The sequence below is a fragment of the Scyliorhinus canicula genome, chromosome 8, assembly GCF_902713615.1.
Source record: "Scyliorhinus canicula chromosome 8, sScyCan1.1, whole genome shotgun sequence".
NCBI classification, from domain to species: domain Eukaryota; kingdom Metazoa; phylum Chordata; class Chondrichthyes; order Carcharhiniformes; family Scyliorhinidae; genus Scyliorhinus; species Scyliorhinus canicula.
The window spans coordinates 14737523-14754430 of NC_052153.1; the positions used below are offsets into that span (position 1 = coordinate 14737523).

Consider the following 16908-nt stretch of genomic DNA (forward strand, 5'->3'; position numbering starts at 1 on the left):
GTTGAAGAAATATCACCGTAGGGAAGAGGAAAGCAAAGGAAGGAACCAGTGTGTCAGGTCAGGTAGTAGAAGTAGTGGAAGAGGACAGAGATGGGAAGTGTGAGGTAGGAGAAGAGCTCGATAGTTCCCAGAGTGACCCTCCTGTGGTACGACTAACAAATACGGACACCCAAGAACAATTAGAGACCAAGTTTTCCTATTTAGAAGAACAGCAATAAGATCCAATAAAGGTGCTGAAAAAATATGAGCAGATTTGTAGGATCACAGCATGTCGCACTACATTAACTAATCATGATGCAGGCATAGGAAACTCCACACCAGTAAAGCAACATCCACCTCGACTGAACCCACAGAGACTCGCTCAGATGGAGGCAGAAATCCAGTGTACATTGGATATGTTGTGGAAACAGGTAAAAATGGTGTGGTCCACAGAACGCCAAGTAGAGTTTGAGAGATTGAAGTCCATGACAGTGGGTGAACCGATGTTGGTCGCCCCTAATTTTGCAAATACTTTGTTAAAATTATACACATCCCAGGAAGGGATAATCTGATAATGTTGTGGTTTAAGGGCTGATTAGTTATCAATGTAGGAACTGGCAGTGGCGGGGGTGGGGGGGAATTCTATATAATGAGGACGAATGAATGGATACATTTATGATTTATGTCTTGCATCTCTCTTTCTCCTCAGTGTTTGCCTGGTGTGTGTGTGTGGAGAATGGGGTAGGTTAAAGAAATAGACATGTAAATTTGGTCACTGTAGTTATAAAGCAGCCAAGCACCAAAGACTTTAATTTAAAAAAAGTTAATGGTTAATTTGAATTGTGTTGAACTCTGGGTCAAGTGGGGTTGGAATTGACCACGCACTACCCTAGGGAGTTGTAACAGTGCTGACTTCTTATTCTGACATCCATGTAGATCTTGACAACCCCTCCATTCTGATTAAATTTTAGTAAATCCTTTGTTCCTTACTGTGGGCGGGATTTTCTGGCCGTGTCCGCCCACCGACTGGAGAATCCTGCCCGAGGCCATTGTCTGCCTCTCGCCCGTGGTGTTCTTGTGGCGGGCGGGGCCGGAAGAATCCAGCCCCGTGTATCACTCAACAGTCTTGGGGGATTTTGCAGCTGCAGACCTGATTTAATGGATCCAGAAGAATTGATTAGACATTGTGGATAGTTAGTACCCCCAGTTGAGCAATGTTTTGCTATCTAACTTGTGATATATAGTATTAAACAATAATAATGATGCAGACAAATTTATTTTTCTGTGCCGCTTTATAATTGTCTTTTAATCTTGTGTATCCTAATCTCTTGCCAAACATTTCAATAATAAGCACCTGTACTTCAGGGATGCTGCCAGAAAACCTATATTGCGTTTCTGTGCAAAGGACACTTAATATGACTACTTTGCTATCAAATGTAACCAGGATACTTTTGTTGATAGACTCTCCATTCAAGCATATGACCCAAATCTAGCTCTGAAATAAATGACCCATTAATGGTAATTTCAGCCGGATCAATTTGATTGTCTAAACTGATTATTGGTACCATGTCAGTGACGAGATCCTGCATTCATAGCGCCACCTTATGGTAGTATTGTGATATTTGTTCAGAAAAAGCTAAGCACACAATGCAGATTTTGCAGGAGCGTTTGCTCATTAAGACTAAATATGAAGCACTTTCCTCTTTCGAGGGGAAGCATGTGGTTCATTCATTTAAATAAAGGGCAACAAATCTTCCTCTTACTAGATTTCCTGCAAAAGGCACTGTCCTAAGAATAAGTAGAACGTATATTTGCTATCTCGTGTCTTATTGTGCGACCTCCAATGACAGCTCACATGCACTTGGCACGACTGGTTCATGTGGTCAGTGACACATCATTCAGGTTTCTGGTGTCTGGCTCATACAAAGTTTGTTCCCACGTCGTTATTTAGCTTGTGAAGTTCTCGAGTGGTATTAATGAGTGAAAACGTTTTTGGAAAAGGAACCTTTAAGTTTGCTCCGTCCGTTTTTCATAGTTTTAAGATTGATCTTTTATTTCCACATTTGAATTTCTGTATTTTATTTTAACATTAAATGTACTTGGTTAGCGATCTCTTGGGCCGTCGCAACATCTAGGCCTGGATAATTTATGTACTTTAGTGCTGATTTGAGGTTCGGTGAACAAACGCTGATTGCTCCATTGGTCAATTATCATAATTTCCTTTTATTCCCAAATTGCCAGAATTCACAGAAATAAAAGAATCAGTTCAGCACTGAGAATTTCTCTTTTCGCCTATTTGAAGCATGCTCACAGATTCACAGAATTGTTTTTTTTAAATTCATTTGTGCGATGTGGGCGTCACTGGTTAAGCCAGAATTTATTGCCCATTCCTAGTTGCCCTTCTGAAAGTGACGGTGAGTTGCCTTTTTTATAAAATAAATTTAGAGTACCCAATTTTTTTTTTTTCCCAATTAAGGGGGCAATTTAGCGTGGCCATTCCACCTTACCTTCACATAGTTGGGTTGTGGGGGTGAAACCATGCAGGCGCAGGGAGAATGTGTAAACTCCGCACGGACAGTGACCCTGCCCCAGGGCCAGGATTCGAACCCGGGTCCTCAGTGCCGTAGTCCCAGTGCTAACCACTGCGCCGTGTGCTGCCCCTTGAGTTGCCTTCTTGAACCGCTGCAATCCCTGAGGTAAATACACCCACTGTGCAGTTAGGCAGGGAGCACTGGGACTTTTCCGACAGCAAAGGAACGGCTATATATTTCCAAGTCAGGGTGATAAGTGACTTGGAGGGGAACCTCCAGGTGGTGGGGTTCCCAGGAATCTGCTGCTCTTGTTCTTCTAGATGGTAGTGGTCGTGGGTTTGGAAGGTGCTGCCTAAGGAACCTTGGCGAGTTCCTGCAGTGCATCTTGTAGATGGTATACACGGCTGTCACTGTTGGTCGGTGATGGTGGGATTGAATGTTTGTGGAAGGAGGAGCAATCAAGCGGGCTGCTTTGTCCTGGATGGTGTTGAGCTTCTTCCGTGTTGTTGGAGCTGCCCTCATCCAGGCGAGTGAGGAGTATTCCATCACACTCCTGACTTGTGCCTCATCTACAATGTTCTCAATAATACAAAGTCCCTTTAAAGCACACCAGATGAATGTGGGAAAATACACTCTCCCACTCTGAATCCCAAGCGAATGTTTGTGGATGTCTCTTCAGAATTCCCCCAGATGATTGTCACGTGAGAGATTCTAGATTCCACTCCTAAAAACATCTTTTGTCTTCTCTCATAATTATAATGCTTTCCCTTGATAGTTTGCATTCTGAAATCCAGATCATGTTTTCCATTTGCACAGGGACAAGAGAAACATACCAGGGATTCCAATTCTTTCTTCTATATGTCGACTGATTAGATACCATCTAGGAACAGTGGCCAAAGGTTCCTTCATCATCACTTTAGTAAAGATCCCACGGCTGATCCTCATGTATGTTCACAACCAGCTGAAAGGCAAGGTAAAAAGTTGTTTGTGGGACCATTAAAACTTTTAACTTCAGTGTTACGTTGGAACAACTGTTCATGTTTGACACCGATAGTTGCACTGGCAGAAGAATCTTTAATTGCTTTTTTTTTGTGTCTAGGAAAATGCTGTTGCAAAATGCATGCTGAAGGCATGTATATGCTGCCTTTGGTGTTTAGAAAAATGCCTGATGTACCTGAATAGGGTAAGGTTTTATTCATTATTCACTTGAATTCCGGTTTTGTAGTCCGTTAAATCTGCAACATGAGCCTTTTTAAATAGCCTGTTACTCTGAAAAACACAACTCTTGTGCGATATTTATTTGACTGTGTATTAAGTTTATACAGTAGATGTATATCTAGTCTAGTATTCAAATCCGGGTCCTCAGTGCTGTAGCCCCAATGCTAACCACTGCGCCACGTGCCGCCGCTACTGGATACGATCTATTTGGCCCGCATTTTTATCGCTTGACCTCAGTCCTCCCTTATCTCTCTTTCCCCCCCTGCCCCCCCCTCACTTCTCAACTCTCGTCAACAGTTCAACAGGAAAACGTCTTCTGATTTACTTTTATCAAATGGCCTATTGAATTAATTTGGAGCTAATTTTTATATTGCCTTTTGCATGCCTAATATTCGAGGCTACTGCTGAACTGGCTTCATTTTCTTGAATTCAATTATTACCTGTCGTTTAAGTTAATTTGGGTCACCCAAATAGTTTTATTTTGCCCTTCGCCAGCCGTTGTCAATGCCAGAGAAGCTGCCACTTAGTTTATGTCAAGAGAATGATCCCTTCGCCACCTCCAGCAGAGTCTGAGAAACTGGTGCTGCGTGCCGTTGCTGATTGCTGCCACTTTGTCCGGCCGAACATTTGCCCTCGTCATTTGGCTGTCCGACCAGCCGCTCTGACCTCTTGCCTGAGACGGTCCTGCACCCTTTCCTGCACCACTGGCCTCTCGCTGCCACCCACCTACCTGCAATTATTGCTGTTTATGACATCCATTTCCAGTTGGCTGTTCCAGTTTTTTAATGCAGATAGATAAAACAGCACAGCAGGGAAATGGGCCGCTCAGTTATCCTCCAAGTGAGCCTCTTCCGTTTTTGTTAATGTCACGTCAGTTGCATTATTAAGCTTTGTCACTGACACATCAATTGCATTATTAAGGTTAAAAGAAGCAGTACGATGGATATTAATCACCTTTGAGCACATCCTACTGCGGCAACAGGTGGAGTTTAAATTTGTGTGTGTTGTTTCCGTCAATGCGGGACTGCAACTTCAAGGCAGCAACCAGGAGGCAGCAGTGCTAACCACTGTGCTGCCCATCTCATTTGCTTTATATGCACATGTTCCCCCACAACTGGGTAGAAACATTATAAATAGGGGATAGCTGGGATACTGGGTTGTGTGGGAGGAGCGCTAAGAGACAGAACAAGTTAGCAAACTCAATAAAGAAAAGCTCTGTGCCTGCGTTTTGGCTTCAACAACCAGCTTGGATCCTGTGACAGCTTGCCTCTAACTCTATCTGTAAAGCTTTCTATTCCTTTCTCCTGTTTATCCAGCTTCTCCTTAAATTTAATTTTTGCTGATTATTGCTCCTTACGGTAGCAAATTCCACTCAAATCACTGGGTAGTAAAGTTTCGTCAGAATTTCTTATTCGGTTCATTTGTGACTACCTTACCTTTCTGATCCCTCGTTCTCCTTGCAGTTCATGCAGCAGTGTCCAGTGTGTTGGGAGAGCATCCCCCTGGCCTGGGATTTTCCTGTCCTATTATGGTAGGAGATTTGGTGACCCAGCCAAAAGTCCATTGCCTTTCGGCGGGACCGGATGATCCCAGCAGGAATGGAAAATCCATTGCCCCAGACTGGGAAATGCTGCAGCTGAGGAGTTCGACTGCGACGTTCAGATTCCAATTTTCCAATGTTAGCTAGAATGACGACCGGCCTAACCTTGGATTCCCCGAGTTCTGGCTGTCAATGTGGGGGCCACTGCTCTTTGAAGGTGCGCCCCCCCCCCCCCCCCCCCCCACCCCCCCCGAGATAGCTGGAACCTTGCTGTCAATTTGCTTGTCAAGTCAGCCCAGTGTCGCGAAGTTGCAGCACTTCAGGTGTGTTTTAAAAGATCCTGTGTTCGAGCTCTACTGTGGACTGTCTTTCCCATCCAGACAGAAACAACAGACCATTTGCTGGAAGGAAACGTCCGTCCTTCCATGATGTGGAGGGAATTTGCTACCACCTCTCTCATCACAATTTAATGTTTCGACAGTCCGGATAATAGCCAGAGGAGTTGCACTGCTCCACCCGATGTCCAACTGCGGAACTGCACTCTCCATTGTCCTCCCCACCCTGTTCTGTGTTCACTTCCTTTACTAGATAATCACCAGCTTACTTGTTTATTTAATTCCGTTGTTTGATTTACCCAGCTGCCTAACTTTGGTTTCAAGCTAACCCACCCAGTTACTATTGTGTGTATTACGGCGCTTTACTAACTCCTTGCTGCTCCCGAAACCCCTCACTAAATTCCGAGTATGTTTAGATTTCTGTTTATTATTCAACCGCGTTTGTTTTCTTCAGTTCTTATTCCCTCTGCTTTGCTGCCTTCTACCGGTTGCCTTGCTCCTGCTATTTAACTGCCCAGAGCAAAATGCCTTTCCCAACTCCCTTAATAATTAATTCTCTGCCTCCTGCTGAGATTTTCCAGCATTTTCTGTCTCAATTTCAAGTTTCCAGCATTTTGCTTTTATGACCATTTACTAGTCTAAGCTGGTATCCCCTTGTTCTACTCTCACAATTTAATTTAAAGTCTGCTTTTTTTTTTCTACCTTCGCTCCATGTCCTGTCAGTTTCGCTAATGCTATTCTGTCAGGTTGGACACATTTAGAACCCGCCTATTAAGATGCTTTTAGCATCATCCTTAGCTATTTTACCATGGCTCCGGAGAACTTGCCTCATTTGTTTTCCTTCCCTTTTCTGCAGCATTTTACACTGTTCTGCATTACGTTGAATCTCTCGTTGTTTTTCCTACTTGCACACTTTGTCCAACTCATTCTACCATTTGAACTGTGTCCTCCGTATTCGACCCCTCTCAGCTGATGTCACTTGAAAAATTTGAAGGTTTTGCATTGAATCCAGGTCGTTGCTGATGAGCTACGGCGATGGTCCGTCCCAGCTCAATTCGCCAAGTTAAGCATAGCTTCTAACAAACGCTCGTAAATTTCTCCGCCTTCTGACCACCTTTGGTGAACCTGCTTTTCGGCCCTTGATCCTCAAGTTTTCCCTGACCTTTTAAATTGCCTATTGGCGCTAATTCATTATCTCGAGTATCGAGTAGTGTTTCCTTTCTGGTTAAAATCATGCAATATTGATTAGTGAAACACTGCAACAAAAATGTTTTCGCATTTTCTTATGGGAGTTTATTTTTCATAAAGCTGTGAACAAGACCTGCCATGCGCCGTGTGTGCTTGAGTTCTTTACGCAGAGGGTGGTGGGTGTCTGGAACGTATTGCCGGCGGAGATGGCAGAGGCGGGCATGATAGCGTCATTTAAGATGTATCTAGACAGATACTTGAATGGGCAGGGAGCAGAGGGATACAGATCATTAGAAAATAGGCAACAGTTTTAGATAGAGGATCTGGATCGGCGCAGGCTTGGAGGGCCAAAGGGCCTGTTCCTGTGCTGTAATTTTTCTTTGTTCTTTGTTCATTGAAGCCTACTTGTGACAATAAGCGATTACTATTATTATTATCATGGGGCAATTTAGCATGGCCAATCCACCTAACCTGCACATCTTTGGAACTATGGGAGGAAGCCAGAGCACCCGGAGGAAACCCACGCAGACACGGAGAATGTGCAAACTCCACGCAGTCACCCGAGGCCGGAATTAAACCCAGGTCCCTGGAGCTGTGAGGCGGCGGTGTTAACCACTGTGCCATCGTGCCACCCTTGCTTATCTTTAATATTTCATGATGGAAAAATTAAGAGGCCTGGTTAGGAGGGAGAAGAAAATAGACAAATACAAAGATTGCTCCCAATAGATGACGAGGGAAGCGTGGTGTTCCTCCCTTAGAACAGGGGCGGTTAAGAGGCGATATATTAGAGACGTTCAAAATCATGAATAGTAGTAAGAGATGTTAAACAGTAGCAGAAAGGGGACAAAGTTCCTTTTCCAGTAAGGTAATTGGGAGTGTATAGCAGGCTGATTTCCATGGATGGAAATGCATGAATAGTTCAAATTAAAATTTGAGGTTGAATAACTTCGTGCTCATTGAGTAGATCATAAAAATGAGAGCCAGGGCCAATGTAAAGAGAACCGAGAAAAGGAAAATATTAGAAAGCCAGAGAAGCAAAAGGAGAGAAAATTAATCAACTGCGTCAAGGGCAACAAAAAAGTGGTTCAGTGGTCAATTTAACAGTAAGAGAAGAGTCAAAAGAGCTGCAACAAGAGGAAAGCGTTGAGTTGTTTGTCGGTGGAGGCTGAGGTATAATGTAAGTGCATTTCAGACACTCTTCACAGAACACTTAACTTTCTATACTGGATGGTCATTCCGATGCCACTGCTAACGCTGCAATGGAGATTTTTCAGCTTGTCAGACAGAACGATTCTCCTGCCGGTGAGTTATTTTGTCAAGTAATAAAGGGTTTTTCCTTTGTTGCGTTAATGGCTTTTTAAATGTGTTGTATTTTGACAGAACGCTTATGTGGCGACGGCCATAAACAGCACCAACTTCTGCACGTCCGCCAAGGATGCCTTACTGATCCTGGTGGAAAATGCTTTAAGAGTGGCTTCTATAAACACAGTCGGTGATTTTGTGCTGTTTCTGGGAAAGGTTTGTATTTTTAGGGTGACGCCCGTTGTGTTTCTGTTTTAAAGCAACCCTGATCTCGGCAGACCCTTGCACCATTTTAGGTCTGACCCTGTTTTAATCGCAGGTTTACAAGCCTCAAAAGATTTTATTTCCATGTTCGGTTTCTTAAAAGAGTATTTTTTTTAAAGTGGGGGGGGAATTAATTCCAAATGCATTATGGATTTGTATTTACGGCCCAATTTAAAATGAAGTTACTGTGGAACACACTGCATTTCTCTGCAACGTGAGGCAAAATGGCTAGGTGAAGATTCTCTGTGTTTGTGGAGCGAATTTGTCTCTCCTCATTTTCTTTCCTGGGATGGAATGACTTAAACTCTATATGGCATGGCATTTAATGCTCTAGTGAAGACTTGCGAGGGTTTCCTCCGGGTGTTCCGGTTTCCTCCCACAGTCCAAAGACGTGTAAGTTAGGTGGATTGGCCATGCTAAATTTAAATTTTCCCTAGTGTCCAAAAAGGTTAGGAGGGGTTAGTGGGTTATGGGGATAGGGTGGAAGTGGAGGTTTGGGTGGGTCAGTGCGGACTCGATGGGCTGAATGGCCTCCTTCTGCATTCTATGTTCTAAGTAACCCAGAGTGGAGGAAGTGTGTTACAGTCCGGCAACCGTGGGGAGGAGGGGGGAGAATGGGGAGTGTGGGATTTTCATACAGTTTGGGAATGGGGGGGTTTCATACAGCCTTGGAATAGAGCGTTCCACCACTCAAGTTGCTGGTTTACATTGCTTGGTATGTTTTGCTGCAAAAATCAGATGAAGATGATCAATCGAAATGCCTTCCCTTTTGTGTTGTGGAGCATGTGATTTCATTAAGGGAGTTAATACAAAGCAGCTAAATGTGCTTTTTAACATAAACAGTAAAACATTAACTGTTTGAAAGAAAAATCTCCTCTCGAAGGCTGATGTCGCTTGCTTATTTGAAAGATTTTACGTTTTTTTTTAATAGCCTCAGTAGTGAGAGAATCAGCTTTGAAAAGTCTCCTCTTTCCATTGAGGCTTCAAATCTTTGACGTGACGGGTCAATCTGAACTTGCATAGTGACTTTTCAAGTGTACGTAGAGTCACAGCAAAGATTGTGAGCTTAACTCAAAAGGAGTGAAGTTGGATGACAATTCCAAACTACTGAAAAGATTCTAACTGCTTTATCTTAAACCTCCATCTGCTTTGTTGATGGACTTTCTGTGACGGTTTCTGGTGCTTGGCCTATTGGCCAATCTTGCAGCAACACAAAAAACAAACAATGGGCAGGATTCTCCCACTTCGAGACTTGGGTGCTGCAGAGAAAAGTACAGCTATTCGACCTTGGTGTACTTCACTCTTCCTCTCATGAGAAACGAGACAAAGACTCTTGAAGTGTAAAAACTAGTCCTTTAATTCAAGCTTTACTAGCAGGGTCTATTGGCATTCCAAATTGGGACGCCAAGGTTCAAGAATGATATACTTTGGTGATTTGACTATGTACCAATCATTTATTACTAGTTATCTATGTCCAATCATGACTGTCGATTAAGGTTCCAGCATGGATAGTTTATGAGAATAATTCATCAATCTCATTAGAGGTCTGCATGCTTAATTAAACTATCCAATCACTTCAAAGGCACAAATGCTGTCTTGCTTAGTGATATCAGTGGGCTGATATCTGGGGTGTAGCTATGAATCGCCTTCCTCCCTGCTGTTTTGTGGCTCTTCTGTGGTATGGATGCTATCCATCACCCATCCCTGTCATTATCGGCAGACACCCTGGAGCCAGAGCAAATGGCACCTGTCCTACATTGTTATTTAACACCTGCGGACTTTCTGCCTAACAGCTGGCGCCAACTAACACATTGCATCCTTGGGGTGTCTTTTTACAAATTGGCAGCTTGTCTCTCAAGATGTCAGAACTGAAGATATGAACATAGAACATACAGTGCAGAAGGAGGCCATTCGGCCCATTGTGTCTGCACCGACCCACTTAAGCCCTCACTTCCACCCTATCCCCGTAACCCAATAACCCCTCTTAACCTTTTTGGAGACTAAGGGCAATTTAGCGTGGCCACTCCACCTAACCTGCACATCTTTGGACTGGGGGAGGAAACCGGAGCACCCGGAGGAAACCCACGCAGACACGGGGAGAACGTACAGACTCCGCACAGACAGTGACCCAGCGGGGAATCGAACCTGGGACCTGCCGCTGTGAAGCCACAGTACTAGCCACTTGTGCTGCCCATATAATGGAACTAAAGTTTTAAAAAACAGTTTACAGTGTAATGTCCAATATCTAAAGATGCCCAAATTGCCGCCTTCAGTGGGGGTGGGAAACTGGAATGTTTCCCACTGTGGAGACCAGTGGGAAAACAAGCAAAACTCCTGGCCATGCCCTCGTTAATTGTGCACCTGGATACTTCATGCCATATTCCGTGGCACGGCTGATTTGGCCCAACGGGTCCGCACCAGAAAGACCAACCCACCTGAGCACCCGCAGGAAACCCACGCAGACACTGGGGGAACGTGCGGACTCCACACACACAGTGACCCAAGCCGGGAATCGAACCTGGGACCCTGGAGCTGAGAAGCAACTGTGCTAACCACTGTGCTACCGTGCTGCCCATTATTTAATGATTACATTCTTAAAAGATCGGCATTCCTATAACAATTATAATGCCCAATTTATAATTTCCCTTTCTTAATTTTGCACAAAACAATTCACAACTGGCGAGAGTTATTACTCCCAAGATGGTAAAATAAATCCTGGTTTGTGGTCCATGGCCCCTTTGCCTATCCTCCTAAATCATCTTCTCCCCCCCCCCCCCGGCAACAGAGTGAAGCACTGGAACTGAGCAGTCACGACGTTGGCTCAAACACATCTATTGTAACTTCTGTCCGTTGCAACACGAAAATAGATTTAAAATTCCTGGCAAAGCCCCGATTGTCCATTAGTCCTGCAGTGGTGCCAATCTCTTAAGTGCACTCAAGGAGCCACTTCATTAATATTTGAAAGTTTAGCTGGTTATTTGAATTGAAAAAAGATGTGTGATGACCACAGCCATTTTACTGAGAAGCTTGTGCCCCATCTGGTTATTTAAGAGTACTGCAAAATGATTTGAAGATTTTATTTTCCCAAACGGTTTGTCAACTAAGGCACATGTTTAACGACCTCCACACTCAAAGCATGCACACAGAAAATCAACACAGTTGTAAAATGTTTGTAACCTTTGCAGTGTTTGTTTCTGATGCCATTAAGTGACCTATTGTTCATCTGTTAATTTTCAGGTGCTCATTGTATTAATCACGGGTTTTATCGGGATCCTACTGCTCAACCACCAGCGTGATTACACAGTGTGGGTCCTACCGCTCATCATTGTTTGCCTGTTTGCCTTCTTTGTGTCTCACTGCTTCTTGTCCACGTACGAGATGGTGGTAGACGTTCTTTTCCTCTGCTTCGCTGTTGACTCCAAGAACAATGATGGGTCTCCTGGGCGCGAGTATTACATGGATAAAAGTTTAATGGTAAGTTATGGAGAGCTCTCATGAGTGTCCCGATTAAAGAAGTTGCCAGTGGTTTGTGTGAGCACTACATTGCCGTGTTTTATGCCGGATTTGAGATTGGGATTTTCCCATTTTGGGAATCTTGGACTTGTGCCTGCGTTGCACCAACCTGCGATTTACAGCTTTGGAGGTTCTGCCTCTGATCTGTCCAAGTGTTTTTAACGATGAGTTATAGATTTCATTCCTCAATGCTGCTGCCTTAACCTCTTCTCACTAGCTCTGCCAAAAAACAGTAGTGCTCCTTTGGATGCAAGTTGACATTGGTAGATAATGAGTTGAAACGTGGAACTGATTTTGTAGAAGCTTGTCCCAAAGCTGTTTTAACATCGCTGCACACGTTTTAGTGAACTTAAGGCTTAAATTTGCAATTGAAACACCTACATTGGCAGGACAGAAATTCTTTCTTTCTTAACCTTAATGAAATGGATAACTAACTGACTTATTAATGTGGAGGTGGAGGTGCAGGCGTTGGACTGGGGCGGTCACAGTTAGAAGTTTTACAACAGAAGGTTAAAGTCCAACAGGTTTATTTTGAATCACTAGCTTTCGGAGCATAGCTTCTTCATCAGGTGAGTGATGAAGTCAGCTGATGAAGGAGCTACCACTCCGAAAGCTAGCGATTCCAAATAAACTTGGACTTTAACCTGGTGCTGTAAGACTTCTTACTGTGACTTATTAATGTGAACGGGCGCCAAAGAGAAATATAGGTCAGTTTGCCGGCTGTACACGCCGGTGGGATACTCCGGTCCCGCCGATGGCACACGGGTTTTCTAGAGATGAGGGGGATGCAGTCAACGGGAAATCCCGCTGGCTGTACTGCCTCCGCCACCAAAAACACGTGGCGTGTTGGTCGGTAAATCCCGCCCATTATCAATTGTTTTTCAAGTAGCATTAGTCCCCAGCAGTGGTGACTCTGAGATGCATCTCCAACTTTCAGTGGTTTGCCTTGTTTCTCTTTCAGGAATTCATGGACAACAGCAGGAAGGCAATGCGGTCAGTTGATGCTCGGGGAGCAGAGATGAAACCAATGGTAGGTGCCGGTGAGGAGTTGGCCATACTCCAAGAATTTCACTGTTACTACCTGTCTCTTTCTATCTTTGTAGACTGGGCTCACTCGGGTGAAGTCTTTGCTTTGTTCATCCCCCAGGATGTCCTGATCTTTCTCTTTCTCTATCTGCCCATCAGCTGGATGGGAGAATTATTTTTCTTCTTCCGCACTCCGTCTGTAGTAGCCGTTAGCTGACACTGTGTGGGCTGAGTCGCACTTGTCTTTCAGAAGCGTGCACACCTTGTTTCCGATTGTGGTGCACTGTAAAGAATAAAAGCCCAGCGTTTACACCAGACATGGCCGTTTACTCCTGTCACTTATATTGTCGACACAATTAATAACTTGCCCTGCATATTTGGCTATATTCTGCATTGTAGGCTCCCCTAATCATTGTTGCCATGATCATCTAGTGAAAGAAACACTTTTGCAAGGATGTATTAGCCAATAAACATTACACCCCTGCTGAGAAGCAGCCATGCAGTGTAGCATCTGGTAGCCCCTTCCGTGATTTGGCAAAAAATTGTACAAAGACAGCCGGTGGATTAAGAAGCATCAGTGCTGGGATTCCGAACCATACCTCTTTGGTGGAGGTTAATTGCTGTTCCGTGCACAATTCAGGGTTTCCCCACTGGCAATATACCTCATTGTTTGCTTGGCACAAGTTCAAGTTGTATTAACCAATTTTTTTTATTTGTTTAAATCTAGGAGTAGATTTACTCAGCTTCATGTATGGCCAGATCACACTAGCAACAACCAATTTTTGGCTTTTAAAGCTGGAACAAGCAGGCTTTTATTTTTTTAAAAACTTTTTTTTTCTTTTGTATTGACTGAAAAGGATGTAAATAATTGGCTGAATGGAATTCATATTTGTGCACGGCAATGTGTTCAGATGTTTTGCTCAGTATTATGTCGTCTCTTGTTCAAAATCTTGCGGTGCAATGGTGTGATCTGGTTGCTTTTATTTTGTAAGTTTTTTTTTAAAAGGATGTTAATTCCACTTCTACAGACACAGCAAATTTTCCGAAGTCTGGAATGATAAAATAACACTCCTTCTTTGAAACAATTTTTTTCTTTGTTCATTTGTACCTTCAAACTTTGGCATTTTAAAATCTCCTGGTGCACCCTTTCTCATCACTTAAGTGTTGAAGTTGGGATGGTAGATTTGTTACGGAACTGTGCAATTGAACCACATTTCCTTTGCTGGTTTCAACTGTCTTTTATCTTTCATTTCGTTTTTGCCTCGTTGCTGCAAGGACGTAGCAAATTTCTTTCTAACGTTCTTTCACACCTTGACTTTATTGCCCTTTATCATTTCAGCTTTTATATTGCATGTTACTACATTCTGTATGTTTTCTGTGCATAAATTTGTATTCAGTGCAAGTATTCCTATATTGTTGGCTTGTTTTAAAAAAAAAATGTATATAAAAGGTTGCCGACTTGTGTACTTAAAAGAAAACTCTCTTAAAGAAGTGGAAACTTGCATTTATCTAGTACCTTTCAAATTATCAGAAGCAAATGCAGTACTTTTGTAACATGATCAATGTTCTTTAGGAACAGCCAACCTGATTCTCAGGGGTGGCATGGTAACACAGTGGTTAGCCGTGTTGCTGCACAGCTCCCGGGACCTAGGTTCGATTCCCGGCTTGGGTCACTGTGCGGAGTCTGCATGCTCTCCCTGTGTCTGCGTGGGTTTCCTCCAGATACTCCGGTTTCCTCCCACAGTCCAACGATGTGCAGGTTAGGTGGATTGGCCATGATAAATCGCCCTGGTGTCCATAAAGGTTAGGTAGGGCTACTGGGTTACGGGGATAGGGTGGTGTGGGCTTAGGTGGGGTGCTCTTTCCAAGGGCCGGTGCAGACTCGATGGGCCGAATGGCCTCTTTTTGCACTGTAGGTTCCATGTAGCAGCCAACCTGCGCAAAGCGCCAGTCCCAGAAGCAGGAACGTGATGGTGGCCAGATGATGGTTTTAGTGATGTTGGTTGAGGAATCAATGTTTGCCAGAACTACCCTGCTGTTCTTCGAAATAGCGCCACGTCAACTTGAAAGGGCAGGCGGGGCTTTGATCTAATATCTCGCCTGTTGGACTGCATCTCTGACAGCGCAGAACTCTCTCAGGATAGGACTACATCTCTGAATTGAGGATTCAATCCACAATCTTTTGATCTTGAAGCTAGAGTGATACTCACCACTCCATGATGGTGTAGATCTCCGCAATAGGGGACTCGTTAGAAATATGCACTCACTCTGCCACTCTCTTTTGCTCTCGGCCTCTGTCTGTCTGACACACAATCTGATGACAAGCTCATGGCATTGCAGCAACAGGTTATGCTGCATTTATACAGGACACTAGTATAGACTCACCTGGAATATCGTGTACAGCTCTGGACATCACATTTTAAGAAGGATGTGAATGCATTGGAGAGAACGCAGAAAAGTTTTACAAGAATGGTTCCAGGGATGAGAAACTTCAGTCATGAGGATCGATTGGAGAGGTTGGGACTGGGTTCTCCTTGGAAATGGGAAGGCCAAGAGGAAATTTGATAGAAATGTTCAAAATCATGTGGGGGCTGGACAGAGTAGATAGGGAAAAACTGTTCTCACTTGTAAAAGGATTGGGAATGAGAGACCACAGATTTAAAAAGTGATTTGCAAAGGAAGCAAATGCAATGCAAGAAATAACTTGGGAGTCTGGAATGCAGAGTTGGAAGTGTGGTGGAGACTGGTTCAATCGAGGCATTCAAGAGGGCATTGTATTATTTGACTATAAACAATGAGCAGGAAAATGGGGAGAAGGCAGGGGAGTAGCACCAAACAATGCTTATTTGGAGAGCTGATACAGGCATGATGGGCCGAATGGCCTTCCCCTGCTCTGTAACGTTTCTGTGATGAGTACAACTTTTCTCAAAATTAGTGACATTTTGAAAGAGACTTTTAACCAGCAAGGCAGACTTTTTCACATTTAAATGTGTGTAGGTGTCATAGTGACATGGGTCAATGTGGAAGTAAGGTAAGGTTCTTGCTCGATGAGTGGCGTCTGGCCGTTTCCTTGAGGCAGATGGTTCCTTTGGGTAATTCTCAACAAAAAGATGATAAATGCAGGCTACCCCATAGATGGGTGATTGAATACATGACCAGAGATATCAGCTGAACAAGTTAGTTAAAACAAGAACGGAGGATGCTGGAGCAACTCAGCAGATCTGGCAGCATCTGTAGGGAGAGAAAACGGTTGACGTTTCTAGTCCACTTGATTCTTCAGTGCAACTAAAGAGAGGGAATGCTCATGGATATTATACTGTAGCTGGGAGAGATTGCAACAAGATGTGTCGATAAAGAACAGGCGACAGATGCCACGGTTTGGGTAGGGGATTGCAGATTGAGGAAGGGTCTTTGCATTGAGGCAATCTACAGGGTATTTTTTTTTTAAAAAGGCTGTAAGGTGGAGGGGAAGGACATAGTCTAAGTTCATTAAAATATTAGTCAAATTCTTGATGCAGAGTGCTTCAGTGACCTAACTCAATGAAGGATTGTATTTTTCAAAAAAACTTCTAAAACTCAGAATCTGGGCAGTGCTTTGAGGTGTCCGATGGTGATTTAAAAAAAACTGTATTAATAAATGCAAGTCCTCCTTTTTCAGTACGTTTTCCGCTGCAGAAATTGGGTTTTTGCATTGATTGAAAGGGTTCATTATCTTGACCGTAACGATTAAGGACCAGTCATTGCACCAGCAATCAATACGGCTGCCTACGAAATGTTTTGGTTGATAAAGTGCTGGCATAGTCCTAAAGATGCCACAGGGCTGCCTATAATCGAACGGCAGTATCCTACCATCTTTCAGGACTGGGGGAAAGAAATAGTGACGCTATCTGGAGAGGCTTGTAAATGAGCTTCAAAACATCTTGGGACGTCTATGTAGTGAGGTGCACTGAATTTGTGATTAAACGAGCCAGGAATAAAAGGGATACTTGTTCTTCCAAATCCAATGTTAATG

General features: G+C 43.7%; 1 protein-coding gene across 2 annotated transcripts in view; it reads left to right on the forward strand.

Annotated features, from left to right (window-relative positions):
• LOC119970137 (choline transporter-like protein 1) overlaps positions 1-16908 on the forward strand; it is a 76586-nt gene that overhangs the window by 56758 nt on the left and 2920 nt on the right. Inside the window, exons 11-16 of one of the 2 annotated variants that reach the window (XM_038804218.1) lie at positions 3327-3483; positions 3610-3693; positions 8172-8309; positions 11595-11831; positions 12832-12900; positions 13624-14613. In XM_038804218.1, the coding sequence (XP_038660146.1) occupies positions 3327-3483; positions 3610-3693; positions 8172-8309; positions 11595-11831; positions 12832-12900; positions 13624-13629 (691 nt within the window). In that variant the 3' untranslated portion in view covers positions 13630-14613. Of the gene's footprint in view, positions 1-3326; positions 3484-3609; positions 3694-8171; positions 8310-11594; positions 11832-12831; positions 12901-13623; positions 14614-16908 lie in introns of those variants that run through there. The other variant, XM_038804217.1, reaches the window with a different exon arrangement.